At 44.1% G+C, this 15,083-nt stretch overlaps 1 protein-coding gene across 4 annotated transcripts in view; it reads right to left on the bottom strand.

The window, feature by feature from the left end:
• Window positions 1-15,083, bottom strand: part of LOC137383724 (doublecortin domain-containing protein 2-like) — a 233,958-nt gene that overhangs the window by 165,297 nt on the left and 53,578 nt on the right. For all 4 annotated transcript variants that reach the window (XM_068056901.1, XM_068056907.1, XM_068056900.1 and 1 more), the window contains exon 5: window positions 2,798-2,944. In XM_068056901.1, coding sequence (XP_067913002.1) covers window positions 2,798-2,944 — 147 coding nt within the window. The remainder of the gene's footprint in view (window positions 1-2,797; window positions 2,945-15,083) is intronic.

Below are 15,083 nucleotides of genomic sequence, written 5' to 3'. Positions count from 1 at the left end.
AGTCTATAGCATGTAGAATCAATGGAGAAAATGCAAAAAGGAATTTCAAGGATGACACCAGAACTAAAAGGCCATGAATATGATAGTCACTAATAAACCCAATAAGGAATTCAGGAGAAACTTATTTACAGAGTGGCAAGAATGTGGAACTTGATAACATATGGAATGATTGAAGCAAACAGCATAGATGAGTTTAAGGGGAAGCCAGTTAAGTACATGAGGGAGAAAGGAATCGATGCTATGTTGATAGTGTATGAAGGTGGGAGGAGGCTCATGTGGAATGTAAACGTCAACATGGACCTGGTGAGCAGAATGGCCTATTTCTGTGCTGTGACATTAATTCCATGTAAACTTCCACATAGAATAGTACAGCACAGGAGGTGGTCATGGAACCCATCAAGTCTGCACCAGCCCTTTCCCTTGTTGCCATTTGGACACACGGAAATCATTTTTTAAAAAACTCATTCATGGGATGTGAGCGTCACTGGCTATGCCAGCATTTATTGCCCATCCCTAATTGCCCTTGAGAAGGCGGTAGTGAGCTGCCTCTTGAACCGCTGCAGTCCTTGGTGTGTATGTACGCCAACAGTGCTGTTAGGAAAGGAGTTCCAGGAATTTGACCAGCAACAGTGAAGAAATGACAATATAGTTCCAAGTCAGGAGGGTGTGTGGTTTAGAAGGGAACCTGCAGGTGGTGATGGTGTCCCCATGCACCTGTTGCCCTTGTCCTTCTAGGTGGTAGAGGTCACAGGTTTGGAAAGTGCTTCGAAGGAACCTTGGAGTGTTGCTGCAGTGCATCTTGTAGATGGCACACACTGCAACTACTGTGCATCAGTGGTGAAGGGAGTGAATGTTGAAGGTGGTGGATAGGGTGCCAATCAAGCAGGCTGCTTTGTCATAGATGGTGTCGAGCTTCTTGAGTGTTGTTGGAGCTGCACCCATCGAGGCAAGTGGAGAGTATTCCATCACACACCTGACTTTTTTTCCCCACTCGTTCTTGTATTTCCTGGTACCTTTTTTGTGGTTTGATATCTTATATGCATTTCATAGTGAATTACTGTCAAAGTCCTGATTTTCTTACACAAGCAAGTATTTTGACATTCCCACTGGGTCACCTTATAATAAAGCCTGGAGCGAAGGCATTTGTGAAACAAAAATAATAGAACAATTAGATACTAGTGAAAACACTTTTTTTTCTGTCTGCAATTTTCTTTCTTCACCTGCTCTCCTGAAGGTATCACCTCCTTTCGCTATTTCAGTTCCATCTGGAGAGAGACTATTGCCTGTGGAGCTTTATCTGTTAGTGTTTAATGTTTTTGGTCATCCTCCAATATATCATCCAGGCGACCACAATCTCTCATGCGAGTTATATTATTAAAAATACATATATACATAGACAAAACAACATCCACACATCACAGAAGTAGGGGGCATGTCAAAGAATTACAAACATACAAATATGCTGATCCTGTGGCTCAGGAAGAGAACATGCATTACGCAACTAGATTCTGTTACAATAATATATGTGAAACCATTTAAAGTGCACCAAGACTTTCAACTGTAAGTTGCAATTCCACAGAGTATGGGTGTGAATGGTAAGCAAAGAAAAAGTTGCAAGCATTCTGTGAAGGCTTGTGATGGGCCAGCAGTACATATGCAACAAGTTTACAAGCATCACTTTTCAGCGTACCTACTTGGGTTATATAGCTGGTAAATAATATTATTCGATAATCTTATCATGGCAGGTTCCATAAAGTATGGCAACTTCCACATCAGATGCCAGGTCCTATGGGTATTGTGCATAGCACCACCTCTCATCAGGCATACTATGCACGCTGTTGTTGTCTGGAGAGTTGTCTTGTTTAGCTCTCCAGGACAACAACACTCTGGAGAGTGTCCTGGACAGCCAAACAAGACAACTCTCCTCAAATCAAACCTCGTACAACAGCACCTGCACATCCCAGTCATTAAACAGGAGGCCACAGCCTCAGTTTCCTGTCTCCACAATTGTTTTACCAGCTACATTTTTTCCCCAATGCAGTCTTTGGAAAGGTTGAGAAAGTAAAAAACTAAAAGAAAAATGCCCTGGGTGCAGCCAGCTGTGTTTAAGTGGCCACATTGCTTTTACAGCATACAGCCCTTAACAACTGATGATGCACAGGATTTCTATCCCCTCCCCCTCCTCTCCCTCCCTTCTTCAGTGAATTGCCAGCATCGAGGCTCAATCCAGAGCTCTTGAATATGAAATTGTCCAGCCCATAACCTGTGAAGGATAAGCCCTGCATGATTTGTGACCAAAAAGCCTATTGTTCTCTGGTGCCATTGTCACAGCACTGTGGACTAGACAACACACACCTCTTCTTGTGGGAAGTGTACATTGTATCTTGATGATTGCACCTCTAATATAATATGCAGTGGATTACTTCAAACTTCCAAGTCTTAGGAGTTTGTTGTTCCATCTGATGCTCAGTGATGGACAAGCAATCTTCCATCTAAAGTTGCTCTGAATGAGAGGCCGTGGTGGAGGAAAATCTTCCACATTACTTTCCTCCTCAGAATCCCCTTTTGAATTACTTTATCTGTCTATCTGGGCAACCCTTGCCCTCCTACTGGCTGGAATCCAGTACCTAATATTTCAACACATTAGTTTGGACATTTAGCGTGACCTGATAAATGCAACATTAGAACTAACTTGCAATTAAACTGAGCTAATGACAATTATCGTGGACATGAGTTTGGGAAATTCCGTTAAAAAGATGATTGGCTTAAAATTGTATGCAAGCAGGGTTATCCTTACCCATTAGATCTTCTCGGGCGTGATTTACTGAAAATCAGTTCACCATAGGGTAACTTCTTAAATTTATCTCTGCCCACAGCAACATAGTACCCTCCATTTTCAAGTTCTGTGCTATCATTGATGGACCTTCCATCTAATGCATGAAGCCTAGAAGAAATTAAGTGGAAACATCAAATTATCATATTGAAATAACATTATGCAAAATCAGAATATAAAACACATATGCAACCTATTCAAATCCAGGTTTGCTATAGATACCTTTGAGTTCAATGGTGTCAGTTGCTCCTGCAAGGAGTGCCTTATGTGGGAATTGACTAATGTTCTTCTTGTATGCTAGTGGGACCCAGGGTTGCAACAATAGAATCTCCCAGTTCTGTGGGTCCCTCTGTATGCAGTGCAATGTAGAACAGAACCACAGTATCATACAGCAGAGGAGGCGGCCATTTGGCCCATTGTGTCTGTGCCAATTCTCTGAAAGAGCTACTAATTAGTCCCACTGCCCTGCTCGTTTCCCATATTGTTGTATTTTTTCTTTAAATATTTATCAATTCCTTTTTTAAAGTTGCTACTGAATCATCATCTCACCGTCCTTTCAGGCAATGCATTCCGGAGTAAAAAAAAAGATCTCTCCCCTGGCTTTTTTGACAATTATTTTAAATTTATGTCTTCGGGTTATTGACCCACCTACCAGGAGAAATTCTTTCTTCCTAATTAACCTATCAAAACCCCTCAAAATTTTGAACACCTCTATTAAATTTCCCCTTAACCCTGTCTGCTCGAAGGATAAAACCCTTGCCCTTTTAAACCTTCTCGAACAATTTTGCTGCTGAACTGACCTTTTGGTGCCCATGTTTCCCTTTTTGCTTTAAAGATCTGACTCAGTGTCAGCATTTAGTCAACCACCAAGAGCAGAGGCCAGCAATTTATCTTGGCAACGATCTCTGCTGAGTTCAAACCAACAGGGTTGTCACAAGAGCAACAGATGTGAATAGTCACTGAAATTTCAAATCACCTTTCATCATCTCCAGGATATTACGTTTTTTATTTATTTCGAGATACAGCACTGAAACAGGCCCTTTGGCCCACCAAGTCTGTGCCAACCATCAACCACCCATTTATACTAATCCTACATTAATCCCACATTCCTACCACATCCCCTCAATTCTCCTACCACCTACCTACACTAGGGGCGATTTACAATGGCCAATTTACCTATCAACCTGCAAGTCGTTGGCTGTGGGAGGAAACCGGAGCACCCGGCGGAAACCCACGCAGTCACAGGGAGAACTTGCAGACTCCACACAGGTAGTACCCAGAATTGAACCCGGGTCGCTGGAGCTGTGAGGCTGCGCTGCTAACCACTGCGCCACTCTTCAGGTTCACCGAGGGTACACTATCCAGTGGTAATGGGGGCGATCACATCATGAAATAACTGGTGTACTTCTGTTCATTAAATGAATAAACTCATATCTCTGATTTGGATCTTGCATCCTGGCATTGCAGTTATTTAACTGACCAATTGATTGTCTCTAATTGATCATCTGAGATCTTTTACTGGGACAAATTTTTCCAAGCCAAAAGCTTGCATTGGAAGGTGCCATGGGAAGGGGAGAGGCGTTGAAGGTGATTGAAGAGTGGGCCAGGGAGTTAGAGAAAAAGATACCTTCGAATACCTGCCACTTTACCTCCTTTCTTACCACTGTCCAGGGTCTCAAAACACTCCTTTCAGGCGAAACAGTGATTTACATGTCTGTCTTTCTTCTTTTGGCCTCCTTGTCTTGAGAGGCAATGGGTAAGCACCTAGAGGTGGTCAGTGGTTTGTGGAGAAGTGCCTGGAGTGGCTATAAAGGCCATTTCTAGAGTGACAGACTCTTCCACAGGCACTGCAGGTAAAGTTGGTTGTCGGGGCTGTTACACAGTTGGCTCCGTCCTTACACTGCTGTCTCTTTTCCTGCCAACTGCCGAGTCTCTTCGACTCGCCTCTCTCCAGCCCCACCTTTATAGCTGTCCGCCAGCTGTGGCGATCGCTGGCAACTGGCAACTGGTCCCCATGACTTGTGGTCAATGTCACAAGACTTCATGTCTGATACCAGTGACGAGCTCGCTGTACAATACGTCCTTGGGGATCCTGCCATATTCCATGCGGCTCACATGGCCAAGCCATCTCAAGCGCCGCTGGCTCAGTAGGGCATACATGATGATGTTGGCTGCCTCGAGGACATCTGCATTGGAGATATGGTCCTGCCACCTGATGCCAAGGATTCTCCGGAGACAGCGAAGATTGAATGCGTTGAGACGTCGCTCTTGGCTGACATACGTTGTCCAGGCCTCGCTGCCCTAGAGCAAGGTACTGAGGACACCGGCTTGAAACACTCGGACTTTTGTGTTCCATGTCAGTGCGTCATTTTCCCACACCCTCTTGGCCAGTCTGGACATAGCAGCAGACGCCTTTCCCAAGCGCTTGTTGATTTCTGCATCGAGAGACAGGTTGCTGGTAATGGTTGAGCCTAGGTAGGTGAACTCCTGAACTACTTCCAGAGCGTGGTCGCCGATATTGATGGTTGGATCATTTCTGACGTCCTGCCCCATGATGTTTGTTTTCTTGAAACTGATGGTTAGGCCAAATTCGTTGCAGGCAGCCGCAAGCCTGTCGATGAGTCTCTGCAGACACTCTTCCGTGTGGGATGTTAATGCAGCATCGTCAGCAAAGAGGAGTTCCCTGATGAGGAGTCTCCATACGTCGGTCTTCGCTCCAAGACGGGCAAGAGAGAACAACCTGCCATCTGATCTTGTGTGGAGGAAAATTCCTTCTTCTGAAGACTTGAATGCATGAGACAGCAGCAGCGAGAAGATGATCCCAAACAGTGTGGGTGCGAGAACACAGCCCTGTTTCACGCCACTCAGGATGGGAAAGGAGTCTGATGATGCACCGTTATGCTGAATTGGGCCTTTCATATTGTCATGGAACAAGGTGATGATGCTTAGCAGCTTTGGTGGACATCCGATCTTTGCTAGTAGTCTGAAGCAACGACGTCAGCTCATGAGGTCAAAGGTTTTGGTGAGATCTATGAAGGCAATGTACAGGGGCATCTGTTGTTCGCGGCATTTCTCCTGTAGCTGCCGAAGGGAGAACAGCATATCGAAAGTGGATCTCTCTGCTCGAAAGCCGCACTTTGCCTCAGGGTAGACACGCTCAGCCAGCTTCTGGAGTCTGTTTAAAACGACTCGAGCGAAGGCTTTCCCCACTGTGCTGAGCAGGGAGATTCCACGGTAGTTGTTGCAGTCACCGCGGTCACCCTTGTTCTTATAGAGGGTGATATTGGCAACGCACATGTCCTGTGGTACTGCTCCCTCATCCCAGCACAGGCAAAGCAGTTCATGGAGTGCTGAGTGTAAAGTAGGCTTAGCACACTTGATTATTTCAGGGGAAATGTTGTCCTTTCCAGGGGCTTTTCCGCTGGCTGGAGAATCGAAGGCGTTATTGAGTTCTGATTTTGTTGGCTGTTCATCCAGCTCGTCCATGGCTGGCAGAGACTGGTATCAGTATCATTTTCCCTGGAGTACAGCTCTAGGTAGTGCTCCACCCAAAGGTCCATTTGCTTTCTTGGGTCAGTGATCGTTTCCCCTGATTTAGACTTGAGGGGGGCGATCTTCTTGATGGTTGGCCCAAAAGCTCTGTTAATACCATCATGCATTCCTCTGATGTTTCCAGTGTCAGAGGCCAGCTGACCACGACTGCATAGGTGTTGCCAGTAGTCGCTTGCACAGCGCCTGGCTGTTCTTTGCGCAGTGCTTCTGGCAGCTTTAAGTGCTAAGGATTGCTGGGGGCTTCCTTGTAGTTCAGAAGTGCAGTGTGCTTGGCAGCTATGACTGGTTCCACCTCTTCAAAGTGAGACTGAAACCAGTCTGCATTCTGCTTCTCATTTTTGCCAAAGGTGGTCATTTCTGAGTCATAGATAGCATCTCTGATGTGGGCCCACTTAGTCTCTGCATTCCCTGCAGGAGTGTTTTGAAGGGCTTTTTCAAGCGAATTGAGAAACTTTTGTGACAGCTGTGGGTAAGAAATTCTGGTAGTGTTGATGCCCGGGCAGCTGTTCTGCTTGGAGTGATGTAGCTTCTTTGTTTTCAGTCTAACTTTGCTGCACACCAGGGAGTGGTTGGTGTCGCAGTCTGCACTGTGGAAGCTGCGTGTGATTTGAACACTGTTTATGGAGGCTTGCCTTGTGACAATGAGGTCCAGCTGGTGCCAACAATGTGATCTTGGGTGTCTCCAAGAAACCCGGTGACAGGGTTTAGTTTGAAAGAACGAGTTGGTGATGCAGAGGTTGTGGGTAGATACACAACTCCAGCAGTCTCTGTCCATTCTCATTCATCCTTCCAATGCCATAGTGCCCGAGGCAGGAGGGCCAGGAGTCATGGTCGGCCCTAACCCTGGTGTTAAAGTCCCCCAGCAGGAACAAATGTCGGTATTAGGCATGCTACTAATGATATTATGGAGTTCCTCGTAGAACTGGTCTTTAACTTCAGGCGGGGAGCAGAGTATTGGAGCATAGATGCTGAGTAGGTGTACTGGACCAGAGGCGGTGAGCAGTCAAATGGACAGTATGCATTCCAAGCCATTTGTAGGTGGATCTATCATGCTGAGCAAAGTGTTTCTGATGGCAAAGCCCGCTCCATGCTGTCTTGGTTCTTCGGGATCCCTACCCTACCAGTAGGAGGTGTAGTCTTGTTCCCTTAGTGATCCGCTCACAGGGAGGCATGTCTCCTGAAGTGCTGCAATATCACATTGAGTCTACTGAGCTCATTGTTAATGATGGTGGTCTTCCGAGAGTCGTCCATTTGTGCTAGATCTTCCAAAAGGCCAGGACACATAGTTCGGACATTCCAGCTTGCAAACCGAAGGGCTGGTACCTTCTTTCCTTTTTTTGTCGTGCTGTTTGGTGCGGTATTACAGTCCGCTTGTCAGGCAATGACCCTAAGCATTACATGTACTTCTTTCAATATGGTATACTCGCAATACAATCTACTCTACATTGGGGAGACCAAATGTAGAATGGGTGACTGCTTTGTGGAACATCCCCATTCAGTCCATAGGCATGACCCTGAGCTTCGAGTCACTGCCATTTTAATTCTCCGGCCCACTCCCATTCTGACCTCCCTGTTTTCGGCCTCCTACACTGTTGCAACGAAGCTCAACAAAAGCTCAAGGAACAGTACCTCGTCTTTCGATTAGGCACCTTACAGCCTTCCGGACTCAACAAAGTTCAACAATTTCAGCTGATAAACACTGCCCCCATTTTTTGAACAGCAGCTGTTGGTGATGATTCTGCTTTCCCATTTACACCTCATTTCTTTACATATGCCACTACCATCCCTTTTTGCCTTGCACCATCATTGCTTTTGTCATTTAATATTTACTATCTTCTGCCATCACAGACTTTCCCTTTTGTTCTTTCCCCTTCTCCTGCCTCTGTATTTGCTTTACACCTGTTACATCTCTAACTTTTTCCAGTTCTGACAAAAGATCATCGACCTGAAACATTAACTCGGTTTCTCTCTCCACAGATGGCACCTGACCAGTGGCGCAGTGGTTAGCACCGCAGCCTCACAGCTCCAGCGACCCGGGTTCAATTCTGGGTACTAACTGTGCGGAGTTTGCAAGTTCTCCCTGTGACCGCGTGGGTTTTCTCCGGGTGCTCCGGTTTCCTCCCACATGCCAAAGACTTGCAGGTTGATAGGTAAATTGGCCATTATAAATTGCCCCTAGTATAGGTTGGTGGTAGGGGAATATAGGGACAGGTGGGGATGTGGTAGGAATATGGGATTAGTAGGATTAGTATAAATGGGTGGTTGATGGTCGGCACAGACTCGGTGGGCCGAAGGGCCTGTTTCAGTGCTGTATCTCTAAATAAATTAAATAAATAAATATCCAGCATTTTGGGTTTTTTCAGATTTTCAACATCTGCAGTATTTTGCTTTTGTAAAATTAGACTACTGCAATCAAACACAAATGGGTTTAAAACACGGGACCAATCAATAATTTCTTTACTTAACTGGAGCATCATTTGAGGTATTTGTTTAGGTGGGGGTGTGAAAGCCTGAAGCCAGTTAATAGGCTGCTCATTCATCTCACTCTCCTTTCCAAAGATGCAGGCAAAAGCGCCATGAAAGTTAACTACAATGGCTACTCTGTTTACCACTACTCCAGGTTCACAAGACAGTATTATTTCAGTGAATAGCAACCAAGCAAGGTTCGCACACATTTCTGTTTCAAAAACAACTGACTAAGAGGTGCTTTTACTTTACCCTTTTATCATTCCCGTCTCAAGAAAAAGACCTGCGTACTCAGCTCTCCTGCTTTTACATTTGTCAGCAGCTGCTAGTCTCCAGAAGGTGCTGTTACTAATCAATTTGCACCCTTCTGCTACCAAGGATTTTCATCTATTCCCATTAATTCAATTAAATGGCAATAGTTGGCATCAGCTAAATATTACAGGGGCAATCGGTTTTAACGAGTTTTCAAATGCATGAAAACATAGATTTATCCCATGAACATTCCTTCTGTGACCAGGTGACCATGGCAGGGAATAGAATGTTTTGTAGATGCTGATAGAATCATGCCAATTAAATAATAATGTTACTTTTTGTTTGGGACTTGGTTGCTTATTTTGGCATCTCTTAAATTTGATTGGACCTTACACCTGTCTATTATATTAGCGGTGTCCTTGAAGGGGTGTTTGTGTGTACTGATTCTTGTTGGGTGGCACTGAGTCAACTCAGTCACTCTACTGGTCCAATTAAAATAGGTCCAAGTGCCAATATCTGCAACTCTCATATTGGTTAGGTATGCACTACCAGTTACTTGAAGTGATGGTCCTTTGCAGCTGATGGCAGCCCCAGTGGAAACCTGCTAAATTCCCTGAATCCAAGCAATAGGAAAACACTAATACAAAACACTGCAGATGCTGGAAATCTGAAACAAGACAGAAAATGCTGGAAATACTCAGCAGGTCAGGCAGCATCTGTAGAGACAGAAACAGCGTTAACGTTTCAGATCGATGACCTTTCATCAGAACAGAATAGGAAGACACACTTTCTACAAATTCATTCTGCAGTTGGATTTAGTGAATCCAATGATAGAGATGAAGAAGTGGAGGTTTGAGGAGGAAGTTCCAGAGTTTAGGGTCTAGACAGTTGTTGGCACGATTGCCAATCGTTGGATGAAGGAAGTGGGGGACGCAGAAGAAGCCAGAATTGGAGGAGTGCAGAGTTCTGCGGGATGGAGGAGGTTACAGAGATAGGGAGAGGGGAGGCCATGGAAGAATTTGAACATGGGGATGAGAATTTTAAAATCAAGGTGTTGGTGGATCAGGAAGCAAATTTAGGTCAGCGAACACAGGGGTATTGGGTGAACAGGAATTGTTACAAGTTAGGATATAAGCAGCAGAGTTTGAATGAACTTAATTTTATGAAGGGTGGAAGATGGAAGGCCAGACAGGACAGCATTGAAATAGGCAAGCCTGGAGGCAACAAAAGCATTTTTGTGGATTTCAGGAGCAGATGAACTGAGGTAAGGACAGAGACAGAAGAGATGGAAGTAGACAGTCTTGGTGATGGAAAGAATGTTGGGTCAAGGGTTTAATTTCCTAGTCCAATAGGATATTGAGCTTACAAACTCAGGTTGTTCAGTGTAGCTCAGGTTGAGGTTCAACCTGAAATAGTGGCCAGGGAGTGGGGTGGAATCGGTGGTTAGGAATGGGATTTGCGGCAGAGCCGGAAAACAATGGCTTCAGTCTTCACAACATTTCATTTCTTACACTGAGGTTGCCGTAGGCTGAGCAAGGCCCATGTTTCAGAAACCAGCAGTGCAAACATTCCACTGACACCAATATAAAAGCATTCAATGATGCTCTGTTACCCTGCAAGCAAGGCCATTCATACTTAGTCACGCCTCTGAGCCAGAAGGTTGTGGTTTCAAGTTCTACTCCAGAGACTTGAGCACAAAAGTCTAGGCTGACATCTCAGTGTAGTCCTGATCCATTATCGGAGGCACCACCTCTCAACTGAGACGTTAAACTAAGGCCCTGTCCATCCTCTCAGGTGGATGTCAAAGATCCCATGGTACAAATCGCGAAACATAACAGGGGAGCTCTTCCCCAGTGTCCTAGTCAATATTAGTCCCTCAATCAACATTGTTAAAAACAGATTACCTGGTCATTATCACATTGGTGTTTGTGGGAACTTACCGCGTGCAAATTTGCTGCGGCATGTCCTACATTACAACAGTGACTACACTTCAAGGAGTAGTTCATTGGCTATAAAGCACATTGGGCCATCCTGAAGTTGTGAAAGGTGCTATATAAATCAGTCTTTCTTCTTTTACAGAGGCATTAAATAAAGATAAAACAAATGTTTCATTGAAGCACTTTGCTGTCACATAGAAGCCAAAGGCATTTTTCCACTAGCTCCCATAACATGTATCAAAAGTTTGAATAAATAAGTAAATATGTGTTTTAAATAACGAGGATTGTTGCAGTGCTGTATCTCTCTATGACCCATGAAAACCCTCTGTCATAGCCTCTAAACTACAGCATCAACTAACAAAGGAAAGCAAGGCAATTGCTGTGGAAATCAATCAACATAAATTGTATGCTGACGAATCAACAAATAAAGGAAACAAAAAGTGTTAGGATCGACAGACAGAAATCTCATGAGCTTGGTATTCCCAAAGCAAAAACCTATGCTATACAGTAATGTTCACTGTCGGGTTTAGAAAAGTAAGTAATACATTCCCTACACGATAAGTAATCACCACTTTTGGTTAGAAAAGCTTTTCTCCTTATTCTGCAAATGCAAGTGCAATTCCTTTTTTTTTTGGACTGGGACTGAATGCATTTCACAAAGGTGTAGGGCAGATCAACGGAACACAAGTTGGGGCTTGAACCAAAGCAAAATCCAGTCATTGTAATCCAGCTGGTAACACACCCTGCACCTTTATATTCTTTATTGATTTAGAGTCAATCAAATGTAACAAAACAAAATTTAAAGATGAAACATGTTGCTGTCACAATTTCCACTGACAGCTATTGAATTTTCACCTAATGAACTCATTCTGTTGCTACTATTGCAGATTGTTTGATAGAAATCCACTCCACCTTTACACCTCGTGAAAACTACTCATTTGGGGATAATTTTAACCATCAGATAGCAAGAGTTTCTACAGGTATTCAAGAAGGAAAAGAGCAAGTAAAGTGCTGGTCCTCTAGAGATTGAGAATGGGGAGTTAATAATAGATAATAAGGAAATGGCGGATGAAATGAACAAATATTTTGCTTCTGTCTTCACTATAGAGGACGCAAAAAACATTCCAGTAATAGTTGCAAATCAGGAGGTGGAAGCAAGAGAGAAACTTGGTGAAATTACAATCACCAGGGAAACGGTACTGAGCAAACTGATGGAGCTGCAGGCTGACAAGTCCGTGGGTACTGACGGGCTTCATCCTAGGGTCTTAAAAGAGGTGGCTAAAGAGGTAGTAGGTGCGTTGGTGTTAATTTTTCAAAATTCGCTGTATGCTGAAAAGGTTCCATCAGACTGGAATGCAGCAAATATAACCCCTCTATTCAAGAAGTGGGGGGGTGGGGGAGAAAACAGGTAACTATAGGCCAGTTAGCTTGATGTCTGTTGTGGAGAAGGTGTCAGAATCAAATCATTAAGGAGGCTATAGCTGGGCACTTAGAAAAACTAAAGGCAAATCGGAAATAGTCAGCATGGCTTTGTAAAAGGGAAGTCATGTTTAACCAAGTTGTTGGAGTTCTTTGAAGGAGTACAGGTGCATAGATCTTTAAAATGCCACGAGCAAGTGCAGAAAATAATCAAAAAGGCTAATGGAATGCTAGCCTTTAGATCTAGAGGATTGGAGTATAAAGACACAGAGGTTATGTTGCAGCTGTACAAAACCCTGGTTAGACCCCATTTGGAGTACTGTGAGCAGTTCTGGGCAACACACCTTAGGAAGGATATATTGGCCTTGGAGGGAGTGCAACGTAGGTTTACAAGAATGATACCTGGACTGCAGGGGTTAAGTTACGAGGAGAGATTACACAAATTAGGGCTGTTTTCGCTAGGATTTAGAAGGTTAAGGGGTGATCTGATTGAAGTCTTCAAGATAACAGGAAAAGACAGGCTAGATAAAGATAAACTATTTCCACAGGTTGGAGATTCTAAAACTAGGGGGCATAGTCTAAAAATTAGGACCAGACCGTTCAGGAGCGATGTTAGGAAGCACTTCTTCACACAAAGGGTGTTAGAGGTTTGGAACTCTCTCCCACAAACAGCAGTTGAAGCTAGAACAGTTGTTGATTTTAAATCTGAGATAGAAGATTTTTGTTAAGCAAAGATATTAAGGGATATGGGCCAAAGGCAGGTATATGGAGTTGGGCCACAGATCAGCCATGATCTCATTGAATGGCGGGACAGGCTCAAGGGGCTGAATGGCCTACTCCTGTTCCTATCTTCCTATGTTCCTATGAGTAACGCGCTGTGGATAAAGGGGAGCCTGTTGATATACTGTACTTGGATTTCCAGAAGGCATTTGACAAGGTGCCACATAAAAGGTTATTGCGCAAAGTAGGAGCTCATGGTGAAGGGGGTAACACATCAGCATGATAGAAGATTGGCTGGCTGGCAGACAACAGAGAGTATGCAAAAATGGGTCTTTTTCTGATTGGCAGGATGTGACAAGTGGAGTCCTGCAGGGGTTTGTGCTGGGGCCTCAACTTTTTACACAATTTATATCAATGACTTAGATGAGGGGAGCGATGGCATGGTAGCTAAATTTGCAGATGACACAAAGATAGGTAGGAAAGTATGTTGTGACGAGTACACAAAGAGCTTGTATACCAATATAGACAGATTGAGTGAGTGGGCAAAAATCTGGCAGATGGACTATAACGTGGGAAAATGTGAAGTTGTTCACTTTGGCAGAAAGAATAAAAAAAGCAGAGTATTACTTAAATGCAGAACGACTGCAGAAAGCCGGGGTGCAGAAGGATCTAGGTGTTCTAGTGCATGGGTCACAAAAAGTAAGTATGCAGGTACAGCAAGTAATAAAGAAGGCTAATGGAATGCTATCCTTTATTACGAGAGGAATTGAAAAAAAAAAAGGATGTTATGCTTCAGTTATACAGGCATCAGTGAGACCAGATCTGGAATACTGTGTGCAGTTTTGGTCTCCTTATTTAAGGAAGGATATACATGTGTTGGAGGCGGTTCAGAGGAGGTTTACTAGACAGATACCTGGAATGAGCAGGTTGTCTTATGAGGAAAGGTTGGACAGAATGGGCTTGTTTTCACTGGAGTTTAGAAGAGTGAGGGGAGACTTGATTGAAGTATATAAGATCCTGAACGGTCTTGACAAGGTGGATGTGGAAAGGATGTTTCCTCTTGTGGGTGAGTCCAGAACTCGGGGGTACTATTTTAAAATTAGGGGTCGCCTTTTAGGACAGAAATGAGGAGAAATTTTTTCTCTGAGGGTTGTACAACTTTGGAACTCACTGCCTTACAAGGTGGTGGAGGCAGGGACATTGAATAATTTTAAAGGCGGAGGCAGATAGAATCTGGTTAGGCAAGGGAATCAAAAGGTGAATGGGGGTAGATGGGAGTGTGGAATTCAAGACACAAACAGATCAGCCATGATCTTATTAAATGGCAGAGCAGGCTCGAGGGGTCGAATGGCCTACTTGTGCTCCTAATTCATATGCTCGTATGTATAACTGATGATAAACAGGCGCTCGCCATTTGGCAACCCCTTTCACATCTCCCCCGATTTTCATTTCCATTGGCTTCAATGTAAATCAGGCTGCCTGCTGGCTCCATCAGCAATAAAAGTTAAATTTATCTCCATTAGGAAAGTCAATAAGGTAGATCTAGACTTTGTGTGATGGTGTAAAACAGGTGATAACACCCAATTTCAATAGAAACAAAAATCCTGAAGCATGTTAAAGGGCTGCTGACTCACCACTCATTTTGCACTAAATGTACCTCAGTCATTAAGTTTGGTTTAAAAACGTGATGTATACTGATGCATACAACTTGTAGGTACTGAGGACACAGGCCTGATACACTCGGACTTTTGTGTTCCGTGTCAGTGCGCCATTTTCCCACACTCTCTTGGCCAGTCTGGACATAGCAGTGGAAGCCTTTCCCATGCGCTTGTTGATTTCTGCATCTAGAGACAGGTTACTGGTGATAGTTGAGCCTAGGTAGGTGAACTCTTGAACCACTTCCA

The sequence above is a fragment of the Heterodontus francisci genome, chromosome 2, assembly GCF_036365525.1.
Source record: "Heterodontus francisci isolate sHetFra1 chromosome 2, sHetFra1.hap1, whole genome shotgun sequence".
In the NCBI taxonomy this organism is placed as follows: Eukaryota; Metazoa; Chordata; class Chondrichthyes; order Heterodontiformes; family Heterodontidae; genus Heterodontus; species Heterodontus francisci.
The sequence above is the reverse complement of the archived record's forward strand: the minus strand, read 5'-3'. Positions and strand labels throughout refer to the sequence as shown.